The sequence below is a fragment of the Saccopteryx bilineata genome, chromosome 7, assembly GCF_036850765.1.
Source record: "Saccopteryx bilineata isolate mSacBil1 chromosome 7, mSacBil1_pri_phased_curated, whole genome shotgun sequence".
In the NCBI taxonomy this organism is placed as follows: domain Eukaryota; kingdom Metazoa; phylum Chordata; class Mammalia; order Chiroptera; family Emballonuridae; genus Saccopteryx; species Saccopteryx bilineata.
Window position 1 is genome coordinate 51,251,196 of NC_089496.1, and position 13,908 is coordinate 51,265,103.

At 53.7% G+C, this 13,908-nt stretch overlaps 1 protein-coding gene across 11 annotated transcripts in view; it reads right to left on the reverse strand.

The window, feature by feature from the left end:
• The window catches only part of ELMO1 (engulfment and cell motility 1), a 485,801-nt gene that overhangs the window by 140,635 nt on the left and 331,258 nt on the right, over positions 1-13,908 (reverse strand). For all 11 annotated transcript variants that reach the window (XM_066239171.1, XM_066239176.1, XM_066239180.1 and 8 more), the window contains one exon: positions 12,924-13,060. In XM_066239171.1, coding sequence (XP_066095268.1) covers positions 12,924-13,060 — 137 coding nt within the window. The remainder of the gene's footprint in view (positions 1-12,923; positions 13,061-13,908) is intronic.

The window sequence follows — 13,908 nt, forward strand, 5'->3', positions numbered from 1 at the left end:
TGATGCCAGGAGGTGCGGGCCGACCTAACGAGAGCAACCTCACGTGGACGGTCCACGTGGACGGATGGCAGACCACCATGGAGAGGGGGTGGCCTTCTGTCCTGGGAAAGGCGGCCGAGCAGGGGAGGAGAGAGACGATGGAGTAATAAACAGAAAGAGAAACAAGAGGTGGGAAAACACATTGTATAGAGAGGAGGGAAGTTGGTAACTTTTTAGGCTGAAGAGAAGAAATTGAGTGGGGCGGAGAGAGAATGCCATAAGCATCAAGATGTGAGAAAGAAAAGAAAAGGTTTACTTTTACAAATTTGTGATGTCTCTCTTGTTCATCAGAGCAGGGATTTAGAACAATGGGACTTCTTCCTTGTCTTCAATTGGAATAACTTAACGATTCCCTTCCATTTCCACTTGCCTCTTAGAAATCACATCTTTCGTAGAGAAAGAGGTTTTCAAGTATTCAAAATACACGTCAGTGCATGGGAGAGACACACTGCTCTTCTCGGGCTTAGTTAAATCTACAGTGATCTTTTGAGATTTTATTCTAAAAATATCACTAGTAACTGGAACAATGAGAATTATTTTATCTGTTTCTTTAAGATGCATAGTGTATCATGTATACAACGGAGGGTGTGTTCATTTCCAAAGCCACCGTAAGAGTTTTTACGAAGAGGGTGGCCAGAGGGTCAAGTCCTGCACAGAAGAGAAATCAAGTAGAGATTTAAATATGGCCGTCCAAGGTGGTCATGCTTGACTTTGTCAAAACCAGTGGCTTTTGCGGCTAGAGAGGTTTTCAACTATTGACAATATAATTCAGGGCTGTGGAGAGTCGTATCTATGACCTCGTTATATTTTCAGTGAGGGCAGGAGACAGGTCACAATCGATTAATAAGTTAACTCTCTGGGGAAACCTGGCTTGGAGGGGGCGGGGGACTGAGAAGCAGTGATTTATGTGTTTTGTAAAACAGGGGGAGACCTGAGCACAGTTTAGGTGACAGGGCAGCACCGAGAGGACCAGGTGGAGAGGTTAGGATGCACAGGGGTAGCCGACAGAGTCCCACGGCGGATGAGAAGGAAGGGGACAATGAGCACAGGAGGAGGAAGCCGCCTCAGGCCCACCGGGGGCACGGTGTCTGGAAAGCAGAGGTGGTGAGTGCACCGGTAGGGAGAACCCCCCCAAGGCCAGGCGGTCAGCTGGGGGCGGGGCCTCCCCACACCTGGTCTGGAGCTCTGTGTCTCCCTTCCTGTCCCTGTCCTCGTGGTGGAAATGGCCCAAGTGCTTTGCAGATATTAGGATAATAAACCAACAGAATTTGAAATTTTTGCAATTCAGAAGTGGCCAAATATTGGTCATACGACTGGTCTAATACTGGCTCCTTTCACCCTCACAACGGCGACATGGAGTCCCACATGTCGCCAGTGCAGAGACAGAGAGGCAGCGCACGGCCACCATGTACCACCCGAGGTCACCCAGCAAGGACCTCATGGGGCTGGGATTTGAACCCCACGCCGTGGACCCAGCGTCCATGCTCTTGACTCACTGAACTGATTGACTGAGCTTATTCTTTCTTTGTGAACGTTCAGCTTCTCCTCTCAATTCCTTAGCCACGGGGGGAGTGGGAGAGTAGGGAGGTGGGGGGAATGGGAGAGTAGGGAGGTGGGGGGAATGGGAGAGTAGGGAGGTGGGGGGAATGGGAGAGTAGGGAGGTGGGGGGTGGGAGAGTAGGGAGGTGGGGGGAATGGGAGAGTAGGGAGGTGGGGGGAATGGGAGAGTAGGGAGGTGGGGGGTGGGAGAGTAGGGAGGTGGGGGGAATGGGAGAGTAGGGAGGTGGGGGGAGTGGGAGAGTAGGGAGGTGGGGGGAATGGGAGAGTAGGGAGGTGGGGGGTGGGAGAGTAGGGAGGTGGGGGGAATGGGAGAGTAGGGAGGTGGGGGGAATGGGAGAGTAGGGAGGTGGGGGGAATGGGAGAGTAGGGAGGTGGGGGGGTGGGAGAGTAGGGAGGTGGGGGGTGGGAGAGTAGGGAGGTGGGGGGTGGGAGAGTAGGGAGGTGGGGGGAATGGGAGAGTAGGGAGGTGGGGGGAATGGGAGAGTAGGGAGGTGGGGGGAATGGGAGAGTAGGGAGGTGGGGGGAATGGGAGAGTAGGGAGGTGGGGGGAATGGGAGAGTAGGGAGGTGGGGGGAATGGGAGAGTAGGGAGGTGGGGGGGTGGGAGAGTAGGGAGGTGGGGGGAATGGGAGAGTAGGGAGGTGGGGGGAATGGGAGAGTAGGGAGGTGGGGGGAATGGGAGAGTAGGGAGGTGGGGGAATGGGAGAGTAGGGAGGTGGGGGGTGGGAGAGTAGGGAGGTGGGGGGGTGGGAGAGTAGGGAGGTGGGGGGAATGGGAGAGTAGGGAGGTGGGGGGAGTGGGAGAGTAGGGAGGTGGGGGGTGGGAGAGTAGGGAGGTGGGGGGAGTGGGAGAGTAGGGAGGTGGGGGGAGTGGGAGAGTAGGGAGGTGGGGGGAGTGGGAGAGTAGGGAGGTGGGGGGAGTGGGAGAGGAGGGAGGTGGGGGGAGTGGGAGAGGAGGGAGGTGGGGGGAGTGGGAGAGTAGGGAGGTGGGGGGAGTGGGAGAGTAGGGAGGTGGGGGGAGTGGGAGAGGAGGGAGGTGGGAGGAGTGGGAGAGTAGGAAGGTGGGGGAATGGGAGAGTAGGGAGGTGGGGGGGTGAGGGATCGGGGTGCAGCGTGGGAGCCAAGGTTGAGGATGTCCGGCAGCTTCAGGTAGGTCTCCCCTATCAGCTGACTCTTCCCCAAAGTGTTTGACGATAATATTCTGGTCAGCTGCACTGAAAAACCCATGACACCGTTACAGCCATATTTTCCTGGCATGTGCACAGGTGAATTTTATCTGTCCAAAAGAATTCAAAAAACAACTCTACACCCCCTGCCTGACCAGTGTCTCCTCAGTGGAGGCTTGAGGCAAACATCCAGGGTGGCCCAGTGCCCAGACCACAATCAACCAAGCCAAGAAGCATTTCCTAACACCCTCGAGGTCAACATTTAATATGGACATTTTATTGCAATAGATGCATCCTTAGCAACGCCAGCTCTGAGGTACAGTTCTCACCCTTTCCTGCTTCTGCTTGAGAGCGGCCGGGAGCTTTCGGACAGAAGTCCAAGTCCATGCCCCGTGACTCACAAAATGGGAATCTGGCATGACATGCCAATGACATGTACTTCTGTGGCAGCTCAAGCGGCAAGAAGCCATATGCCATAGCCCCTCGGGCCTGCCAAGCCACACTCACGGACGGGAGAAGGAGACATCAGGCTACGGGACGGGAAGAATCCGGGGAGCTGACTGCCTCCGGCACTTGAAACACACCATCGCCATCGCAGGGACCAACGTCGAGTCTTCCTACTCTCAGACACCGTTCTCGGGGAAAGCCATTCATTTTCCTTACATTTGAGAGAACGTTGGGAGGTAAAGGTAAAATGCAAGAGGTGATTTTGCGGACTGTGTGGTGCGCTGACGTTTTCCACTGAACACGCCTGCTGTGTGGGATCCCTTCCGGGCGTGCTTGGGGGGGACGGCCGCCACCTAACGAGGCTGGGCTTCCGGAAGGATGTCTGCCCTCTGCCCCTCGACAGCCATTCGTGAGAGGGTTAAGGTCTATCTTCGGTGTTATTTTACCCATCGGCTTAGAAACAAAAAGAGCAAGGCCATTGGGGGACACAGAGCACACCCAAACAGCCAGCGTGTGTGGGTTAAATATATATATTTAAACTCAGGGCTCCAAATGTGTTCCTCTTCAGTTTCTTTAGCGACTGCCCCTTGTCTTTGAGGGTCCCATTCGCTTCATGTAAAGCTCCATACGTGAAAAAATATAAATGACTACTGTCATGTTTATTAAGAAATGACTGGCAAAATCATTTTGTTAACTCCCTCTGAGTTTTGACATCTAAGAAGAGATTTGGGCCTGACCTGACGGTGGTGCAGTGGATAGAGCGTTGGACTGGGATGCCAAGGACCCAGGTTCGAAACCCCAAGGTCGCCAGCTTGAGCGCCGGCTCATGTTTGAACAAAAGCTCACCAGCTTGGACCCAAGGTCGCTGGCTCGAGCAAGGGGCTACTCGGTCTGCTGAAGGCCCACGGTCAAGGCACACATGAGAAAGCAATCAATGAACAACTAAGGTGTCGCAATGCGCAATGAAAAACTAATGATTGGTGTTTCTCATCTCTCCATTTCTGTCTGTCTGTCCCTGTCTATCCTTCTCTCTGACTCTCTGTGTAAAAATAAATAAATAAAGATTTGGAACGAAGTGTTTAGAAGCGTTTCTCAATAGATCTGTCAGCATTTGGGGCAAGAAAAGTCTTTATTTTCCAGAACTGCAGAATACTCACTACCTCCGGGCTCCGGGAGCTGAACAATGGTGACCACTCTGTGTTCAGATTGTGTAAATGAATCCAGCCTGTTGACCAGGTGGACAATTTTAAATAATGAGTGAATTAAAGACTTACGGCCCCGTATTCATTGGACATTCAAAACCAAAGTAGCCGGGCAGACACGACTTACAAAGATATCTAGAGGATATTAAGATTTAAAGCTATGGCTCTTGTTTCCAAGGATCTATCGACTTCGTTTGGAAAGACAGATCTGTGAATAAACTACTGTGCAGCCCGAAGCTGCCCTGACCTCAGTCACACGAGCCCCGTGCGGGGAGACCGCTGGGACGGCGCCGGGATGGGCGCGCTTTGCAGGGACTCCGTCAAACTGAGGGAGATGCTGGTCTACGTTCCCGGAAATGTTTGCTATCAGCGTCGCTGTGAGCAGCCTTCTTCTTTTCAGAAGCGTTTGCAACTGTGTCTCCTGCTGTTCTGGGCCAGAGGTTGCCAAGCAGTTCACCCGCCCGACACGGCCCAGGGCTCGGAGCCCGCCTCACCGTGGGAACTGCCCCTTCCTCGTCTCGCGGGTGATGACTCTGGAGCAGACAGCACGAAGTCCCTTGTACAAGGTCGCTCGGCTGTGCCCCACCTCCGAGAGTCAGCTAAGCCGACTCCCTCCTCGCTTAGTGATTGTCCCAGCCGGGGTCAAGATCTCCTTTTGCAACCAAACCCAAGTTCAACAGCTCCCCAGCCCTCCTTCCCGCCCCCGTATAGAGGTGTGGAGGAGTCTGGATCTCTTGACATTGGAACAAGCGGTCTTGGGCAATCAAATCAGTTCGGTTATACTGCAAGATCAGGGGCAAATTGCTGCCAGTTCAGGGTTATCTACTGAGATCAGGACCTCCTATTTGTCTGGGGCAATTCACAAAGCTGCCCTTTGAGGGCCTGATGCTCACAGCGACCCTAGGACACACTACGGCTATTCTTCTCGCTGCTACCAGTGTACAGAGGAGAAGGGGCTTGGGGGATCCAGGACACGCTCAGGGTCACAGCTCCGGTGAGGGGTCGCGGGGGGACTGTCACCAGACTCCTCGCTGGCTCTCAGCCTGGCTTCTTCCCTCCCTGCACTGCACGCGCATTGGGGAGGGGGAGAGTGCCCCCAGGTGGTGAAAACTGGTTCTTGGAGAGGGGAAAAAACAACAACAACTTACTCTTGTTTATGTGTAAAGCGCAATACCCATACATGACACGCACAGGTGACAACAGGTCTGCGTAACTAAAATTTCAGGGGGCAGGGAGTCTGCAAAGCATATCTGAAGAGGCTTGTGAGGAGAACAGTGACCCTGAAGCCTTGGGGAGACAGTGCTCCGCTCTTCAGCGACCGCCCTGCCCTGGCCGGGCACTAGTCAGTTACCTGAGATTAGTGCATCTCTTTTTAGAATGTGTACCCCCGGGGTGTATTGGGAAAAAGACACCAACGGAACATAGAAGTTAGTGAAGTTGGCCTCTTTCTCGGTCTTTTTGCTGTCCTTTTATAGTGTCATTTGATATTGACGAGGACTTGAGAAGAAATGCCTTGATTACCGTCCAACTGGAAGTGGCCAATACTATGAAAAATGGTGACACTCCTCTCAATGAGGAGTTTAAAAGCACTCACTTAAGCACAAGCTCGCACACACACACACACACACACACAACCATTTGCTACCTCTCCCACAGAAACATCCAAGGGAAAAAAAAAATCTATTCATATGATGCATTTGCTTCTAAAGAAGGTTCGATTTTCTTCGTGCCAAACCTCACGAAGACCTTTGTGAGACAGGACAAGCCTTGTGAATAAATACTCATAAAGAGCCTAGACAGCTGAGAGACGGATAACCCCACTGCAGGACATTAGGGCCCTGTAACAGACTTCTCCTCCTTAAATATTAATGTTTCAATTACAACGTCCACCTACTGTATTAGCCACGCCGGGTTCGGCCCAGATCAATAACCGCGGCGCTAGATGGAATTCTAATGAAGAGAAACAGTGCCGCGTCCTCTCCGGCGTCCCCTGGGCGCCGACGCACAAAGCCTCCTTTCACGACTGGCTCCGAGATATTTTACAGTCACCTGCCTCATGCAAATGCGGTTCATGTTTATTCATGCGGAGGGTTACAGGCCACCTTTCATTCCCCGAGCCAGCTCAGCTAGCCAACAGCAGCGTCTGCACCGCCGTCTGTCTGTCGACTTGAGCTGGCCTGGCCCAGGAAGGAGGAAGGGGACTTCTGGATATGTAGTTTGCCCCCTGAAATACATGCACAGAAAGTCAGTAAGCGAGAAGCAGTCTGGGAGCCGATGTATTTCCCTGTTTTCATTCGTGAGATCACTGCCTTTCAGGTTTCAAACAATCCCTTTTCTACACTAAACCGTAACCCACTAGCGCTGACTAGGTAGTGGCTAGTTCCCAAGGATAATCTTCAGGGGACATCTCAGGGTGCTCCGTCTGTCCTGCCCTGCCATCTTCCTACCCGAGACGGTCTCCCACCGACTCAGCTGACGCCCGCAGCCTCGCCAGGGGCAGCTGCGGCTTTGTGTGGGGGGCCTGGGCTCGCCCCGGTCAGGCCCTCCTGTGGGGAAGAAATGGTTCCTTATCTGCAGGCCTGAGAGCCTGACCTCTGTTGTGCTGTGGGTTGGCTATACTAGGCTGCTGGGTGAGGTTTTAAAATGGTGCTTCTGTTCTACAGTGACGACATTTTTTTCAAATCATTAGTAGTGTCTTCCCACTTGGGGAATCGGAAAGTACGGTGACACCACTGGATCTCGGTTTTCAACCCCGGTTCTGACAGCCTGTAGAGTCTCACCAGGGCTGTTAACCAGGGTTTTTGTTTGTTTTTTTTCTTTTTTTTTTTGTATTTTTCTGAAGCTGGAAACGGGGAGAGACAGTCAGACAGACTCCTGCATGCGCCCGACCGGGATCCACCCGGCACGCCCACCAGGGGCGACGCTCTGCCCACCAGGGGGCGATGCTCTGCCCCTCCAGGGCTTGCTCTGTCGAGACCAGAGCCACTCCAGCGCCTGGGGCAGAGACCAAGGAGCCATCCCCAGCGCCCGTGCCATCTCTGCTCCAATGGAGCCCTGGCTGCGGGAGGGGAAGAGAGAGACAGAGAGGAAGGAGAAGGGGAGGGGTGGAGAAGCAGACGGGTGCTTCTCCTGTGTGCCCTGGCCAGGAATCAAACCCGGGACTTCTGCACGCCAGGCTGACGCTGTACCACTGAGCCAACCGGCCAGGGCTCTTAACCAGGGTTTGGATGGCCCCTGGCAGGCTCAGCCGTCCCCAGAGAGGACTGGGCCACTGGGTCCACGCTGAAGAGGTCTTCCCTCGCACCAGCCGTGGGGAACGCGAGAGGCAGGCTCATACCCATGGCTCATCACTCGGACAGCTAAGGGGCTCTAATCAAGTTGTTTGGAGGAAGACGCTGCCAAAATCCGTGAAATTTTCAGCTTCAACGTAACTTCTGCCAAAGTGAAATGAGTTATTTATGTAATTCAGTTGAGAACTTCACTTGGACATGCAGACAGCGCTCCTTTCTCTCTCTCTCTCTCTCTCTGTCTCTCTCTCTCTCTTTCTTCATTTTTTTTTTATAACATAATGGCCAAAAAATATCTTCTTTTGAGCAGTGCAATTAAAAAAGAAAAACCACCTCACAGACACAGACAATAATATAGTGATTACCAGAGGGGTGGGGGCTGGGGGGGTAGAAGAGGGCAGAGGGGGAGAAACTGTGATGGAGGGGAGACTGCACTTGGGGTGGTGAACACACAACACAACATACAGATGATGGATTATAGAATTGTACACTTGAAACCTATATAATTTTATTAACCGATGTCACCCCGATAAAGTCAATAAAATGGGGAAAAAAGAAAAGTGCAATTTATTCCTTTTTCACAGACTGACTCTATCTCACTACATACAAAAAGAACACTTTACAATGGCACACAACATTGAACTTCCTCAAAGCATCTCTAATGTCTCAGCTCCACTTAATAAATATCATCCCATCATGAGAGAGGGCAATGGGATACTGGTACCCACTTTAAGATCTATATGTGTGTGTGTGTGTGTGTGTGTGTGTGTATTTTTTTTTCAGGTGCACAGCTCCCGAGTAGCAGACCCAGGACTGGAATGTGACCTTGCAGAGCAATGGAAATTCGGCTTCATCAACACACCCAATTCATACCCGTTGTGATATGTGTGATGCATGTCAACGGATGGTGGAGATCCTGTCGGCACAAGTCACCTTCAGAAATCGAATCTACCTGAACAAAAATCTTCATTGTTAGCTCTGGCCCCAGCCAGAGATTTATCTGGGATGTGGTGTGACGGGGGTCTGAGCTATCGGAGTTTCAAATCCCCCCGCCCTCGGTGACTCTGGCGCACAGCAAGGCTGGGACACACTGCCACGCCCAGGTATAGACTTCTGCCGTGCAGACCCTTGTCAGGCTTTTGAAAGTGGAGCAGCCTGCGACGAAACCGGCCAATGGGATTCCCGTCCCTGAAATATCCACGCTGCGTGCACCCCCTTGCCCATCCTGCTCAAAAGCGAGCTCTTCGATGACTCGACTCTGGGGGTCACGTGTGCGCCAAGGTCCCCGGCTGCCATTCAGCTACCCCCTAATGCCCTAACAGTAAATAACACAGGCTCTAAAATATTAGTAATAAAAGGCGAACACATAGGCTACAAACTCAATGGCCTGAATCAATGGGTTATTCTGCAGAGACTGCACTACTGAAAAATTAAAAGAACTTTCAAAGCATAAATATTTTAATCACTCTCTAATTCTACTTCTCTTGTATAAATAATAATAATAATAAAGAAACAAAATCCCATCTGCTGCTTCCCAAGTTTAGAGAAGCAGAAAGAAGGACAGCTACTTTTCTAGGACTCACTTCAAGCGGTAGCATGAACTACCAACCACGCCCTTGACACTTACAAACTCTCGTCCCCTTCGAGGTGGGTTGTTGAAGAGATTCCTGTGTCTGCTGGAGAAATTAAAGTTTGGAACCGGGGGCTACTGCCTCTCCAGTGACGAGCTACAGAAGGCAGACCCCAGGTCTCAGGCCCGCACTTAAACCTGCCATCCATGCAGAGCGACCGGCGCTGGAGTACGCTGTCCAAGGAAGTTGGAAAGACATGATGTCTCACGTTGAGCTTCTCCTCGCTATTTCTGAACGCGAATTTGGACGATCTTAGGATAAGAAGAAGAACCTCGCATCTAACCAGGAACCGCAAACCCACATTTGTCCCTAAAGGCAATCCCTCCTGCCACCAGGTTAACGAGAATACACGTGAACTGGTTCAAATCTCTGCGCTTCTCTCTCTTCCAATTTATTATCTGGTAAAACGGAGCAGCGGCTGAGACTGGCAGCGGGGGAATAAAAGTTCAGAAGGTCCTCTTTCACAGCGAACTAGTGGCCCTCACACAGGCATGTGAGAGGCAAGGGACATATGGCATTTGTGTTTGAGTAACCATTAGCAGGACTTGGGGATTGCTGTTCCTCCGGTCAACCAGCAAACAGAACCTCAAAGGAAGCTCCTCTGTCCATGCTGCGTTAATTTACATCGACGCACACACACCCCTACAAATCAAGCCACCTGCAATTTACATACACATTACGGTAGGGAAAATAATCCTCCTCCACTGATGCCAGGGGCTGCGCCCAGCTTCTGTGAACATGTGACCTCACGCAGCCAAGGGGAATTTGGGATGCGGATGGATCAGCTGACCTTACACTAGGGAAGATGACCCTGGATCATCCAGGTGGCCCGAGGGACCCACAGGTGTGCTTAGACGCGCAGCGTTGACGCAGAAGAGGGATCTGAGTGCTGAGACGCGTGTGGGAAGGACTGGGTCGGCGGTTACGGCTGTCAGACGAACAAAGTGGCCACGAGCCAAAGAATACAGGAGCTTCCAGAATCCGGAAAAGGCAGGGGACTGGGTCCCCCCTGGAGCCTCCGGAAGGAAACTGCTCGGCCCACAGCTTGGCGTTAGCCTCGGGAGGCCCATTTTTTGGCTGTGAACTACAGAATTGCACAATAATCAAATTTTAGTGCAAGCCGCATAATTTGCTAGAGCAGGATTAGGAAACTAAGACACACCTGATAAAAAAAAGTTGTATCAATGATAGACTTTTCTGGTTACAAAGGTACGGCGTGCACAGGAAGAAAAGGGAAAACAAGAACACCACAGAAATATTTAACGTTGAGAGAAACCTGAGTCCCTCGGCACTCCCGTCCCCGATTTCCCTCCGACATCCACTTGTGACAGATGGCCACGGGGAGGCGGGCCCTCCACTGCTCAGGCCTCCAGCGGCCCGCCCACAGCCGGAGGCGGGCGCCCTGCATGGGGAGCCGCTGTGACACCGGACGCTGGCCCACGATGGCACGGTGCACAGAGATGACACCGGGGCCACAGTGAGAAACTGTGTATCTGAAACCCGGCTCCTAGATCTTGCTGAAGAAAGTTTCTGCGGCCGTGTCAGTTAACTGTGAAAAAAGTTTCAGAGTGAGTGACTTCGGAGCGTTTGCTGTCACCTAACCCTGCGCGGACGGGACATCGCCGCCACTGACCCGAGCACACAGCCGTGAAGGACCATGGGGACCCCAGAGCCTTGCTCAGTGCAGTCCCCCCCGACCGACGCCTCTGGCTTCCTTTGCTAGCGACGCAGCGCGCTCCTGTGGCTTCCCGTCCTGGACTGGACGTCCTCCGGGTGCCAGGTGTCGAAGGGCTCCGCCCGGAGCCCCCGCTCCGCAGGAAGTCAGCACTGCTTTCCTTCACCGCGTCCGTGTAGACGCCACCCACCGGCATGAGTACCGTTTACAAAGACGCCGGCTTCCGGAACCCAAGAGATCCGGAGGAATGAAGTCCTCTCGGGAGGCCGACGGACACCTGGGGCCGGAACATGACGGCCCGGGCGGTCTCCAAGGTGCCCCCTGGGCAGAGAGAAGCTAGACTACATCGTTTTAGGAGCACGCGCAGCACACGAGGGGCTGACCTGGTCCGGGGGTACCGAGGCCGTGGCAATTTCAAAGGCTGTCGATTTAATGCTACATTTTCTGGGCTTGATTGGACCAGCATCTCCCTGCCTCCACCTCTGCCTCCCTCTCTCCCAGGGATGACTTGCACCTGAGTTGCAACATCTCCCATGATCATGTGAGGCTGTGGTTATCATCACAAGGGAATTAGTGGGCTTCTTCCCTCCACGTCCCTTCCTGAATGGTGTCCGTCCTCGGGCATAGCTGCCCAGGCCCTCGGTCGGCAGCTCTGGATTGCAGCCTCCGGACTAGAGCTCTCCACAGAGGGTGTCACCGGGGCCCCCCCATCGGTGAACTAAACGGATGGCCCAAGCCACTGAGAATGGGATCCATCTGCTGCCGCTGCCGGTTAGGGTGTGGTGTGACGGAGGCGGCAGGCTAGACCCTGACCGAGGCTTGGGGAAGCGCCATTTCCTTTTCCTGGTTTCTCTTCATTGTGTTTTTTCTTTTCAACCTCTATCGGTTCAAATTTGCCACGAATCAGAAATATGGGGGCAAGGACAGCATGTAAATTGAGAGCAGGTGACAGGGAGGCAGAGACCAGCAGGAATACCTAGTCGAGTTGGAATGCAGGTTCCATGTTATGCCCCCAGCACCAGCCCCTGGGGCCCCCCAGGCCGGCTGGAGGGTCAGAGCCTCAGACTTCAGAAAGCTCTACGCCCGCAGGACCAGGTCAGTGTGCTCGGTTACGAGGCCAAACGAATAGTAGCAAATCAGAAGAAGTAAAGGCTGAAATATGCCCGTACCAAACATCACTTACTCGTCCTGCCGTCACTGTAAATAAGGCCTTTCTCTCAGGATAAAGGTTTTGTTTATCCTGAAACGTGCACACGATGCTATGGCTTCCTCTGAGTTGGTCACCGCCCCCCTCTCCACCCGACATGCACTCACACAGAGAGATACAGAAGCCACGCCCTTGTAGAAAACCAAAGGATGCCCCCCATTCAAAGAATCAACTGCTTTCTATAACCGACACCTCCCCAAAAAAATATTCCATATAAACTTCCTTAGCTCTCTAAATGAGATATTGAAATTTAATCAAAACCTTTGTGACACAGCCAAAGGCAAACAGTCTCAACACGTCCACAGTCCACAAAGAAACCAAGGGACACGGTCCGAGTAGCCTTCGGACGCCACACTCTCTGAGGCAGACACCGGCCCAGGTGGAAGGAAGATGTGGCCCTCGACAGAGCTCACAGGCGTCCCCAGAGTGATGCCAGACATTTTTCCCCCATAAAAGGGTCACTGCTGCGGTGAGCCCAAAGGAACGAAGCTGCCCCGCCCCTTGTCCCCGGAGAGAGGAGAGCGTCTGCCACGCACGGCCTCATAAGTCTTGCTCTCTCCTTCCTCACAGAGACCTAAAATCACAGTCGCCCCTTTCTCCCAGGTGGCCGACTGCCTTCCGCGCCCGGCGCCCGGCGCACAGCGAAGGGACCGTGCAAAGGCGAGCCCCCGAGGCGGAGGGGGTGCAGCCTCTGCTTCCGGCCCCCCTTACCTTGTTGAAGTCTTCCGAGGTCGCCCTCATCTCCTTCCACGTCTTGTTCAGGAGCTGGATGCAGATGCAGAAGAACTCCTCGAAGGCTCTGTCGTGGGTGAAGAACATCGGGTGGAAGTCGTTGCAGGTCTCGCTGGCTGGAGGGGAGAGACGGGGAATGAGGAGGACGTTGGAGAAGGGCCAGGGGAGGACCGCCCCCCCCCCCCGTGGGGGTGCTCTGAAGAGAGATGCGGGGAGGGGGCGCACACATGGCTCAAGCCATGGTGGGGGCGGGGGGAGTAAAAGGGATTCTGAAAAGCCACCTAAGAATAGTCCCTGTGCAACTACAAAGTTCAAGGTCAGACGGGCGGACCTACCCTCAGGCACAGACGGTGACTGAAGGGAGTCACCCCTAAGCCACAGGGTGACATGGGTCTTGCGCCCTGGAACACGGCTGTTCAGGGTCCCAGGTGCTGGGTGTGAGCTCTGCACCTGCCTCCTTCACCTTAGAAAGATCTACAGACCGCCCCCTCCCACACAGCTCCTCCCCCACCCTGAATCCCCCCTTCTCAACAGGGGGTGAGCGGTTCTGGATACACCGTTCACTGCAACTTTGAAAAGAGTAGCCTTGATTATTTCTCCAGAGGGCTCTTTCCCTCTTAAGGCACTGAGCAGGGGACATCTGGGATCATCAACCACCTGGTGCCATTAACTGTGTGCTTCACGTCCCCAGCAGACACAGGTGGCTGGAGGTGAAAGCAATCCGAGTGGTTTTCAAGGCCACAACTGGCCTGATCCCAGACCAAGCCCGGAGGTCAGCCGGCCTGCCTGGGAGCCCCGCACTGCAGAGCTTCCGGTCAGATCCCGTGCTCTGAGCCTCAGGTGCGGCCACGGCTCCCTCTGCCAGCCGGCGTCCCAGCCCCAACCCTCTTCTCCGCCCTCGGCCACGGGGACACGCTCAGCGCCCCTCAACGTGCATCGCGTCTGACCTTACCATGGCTCTGAC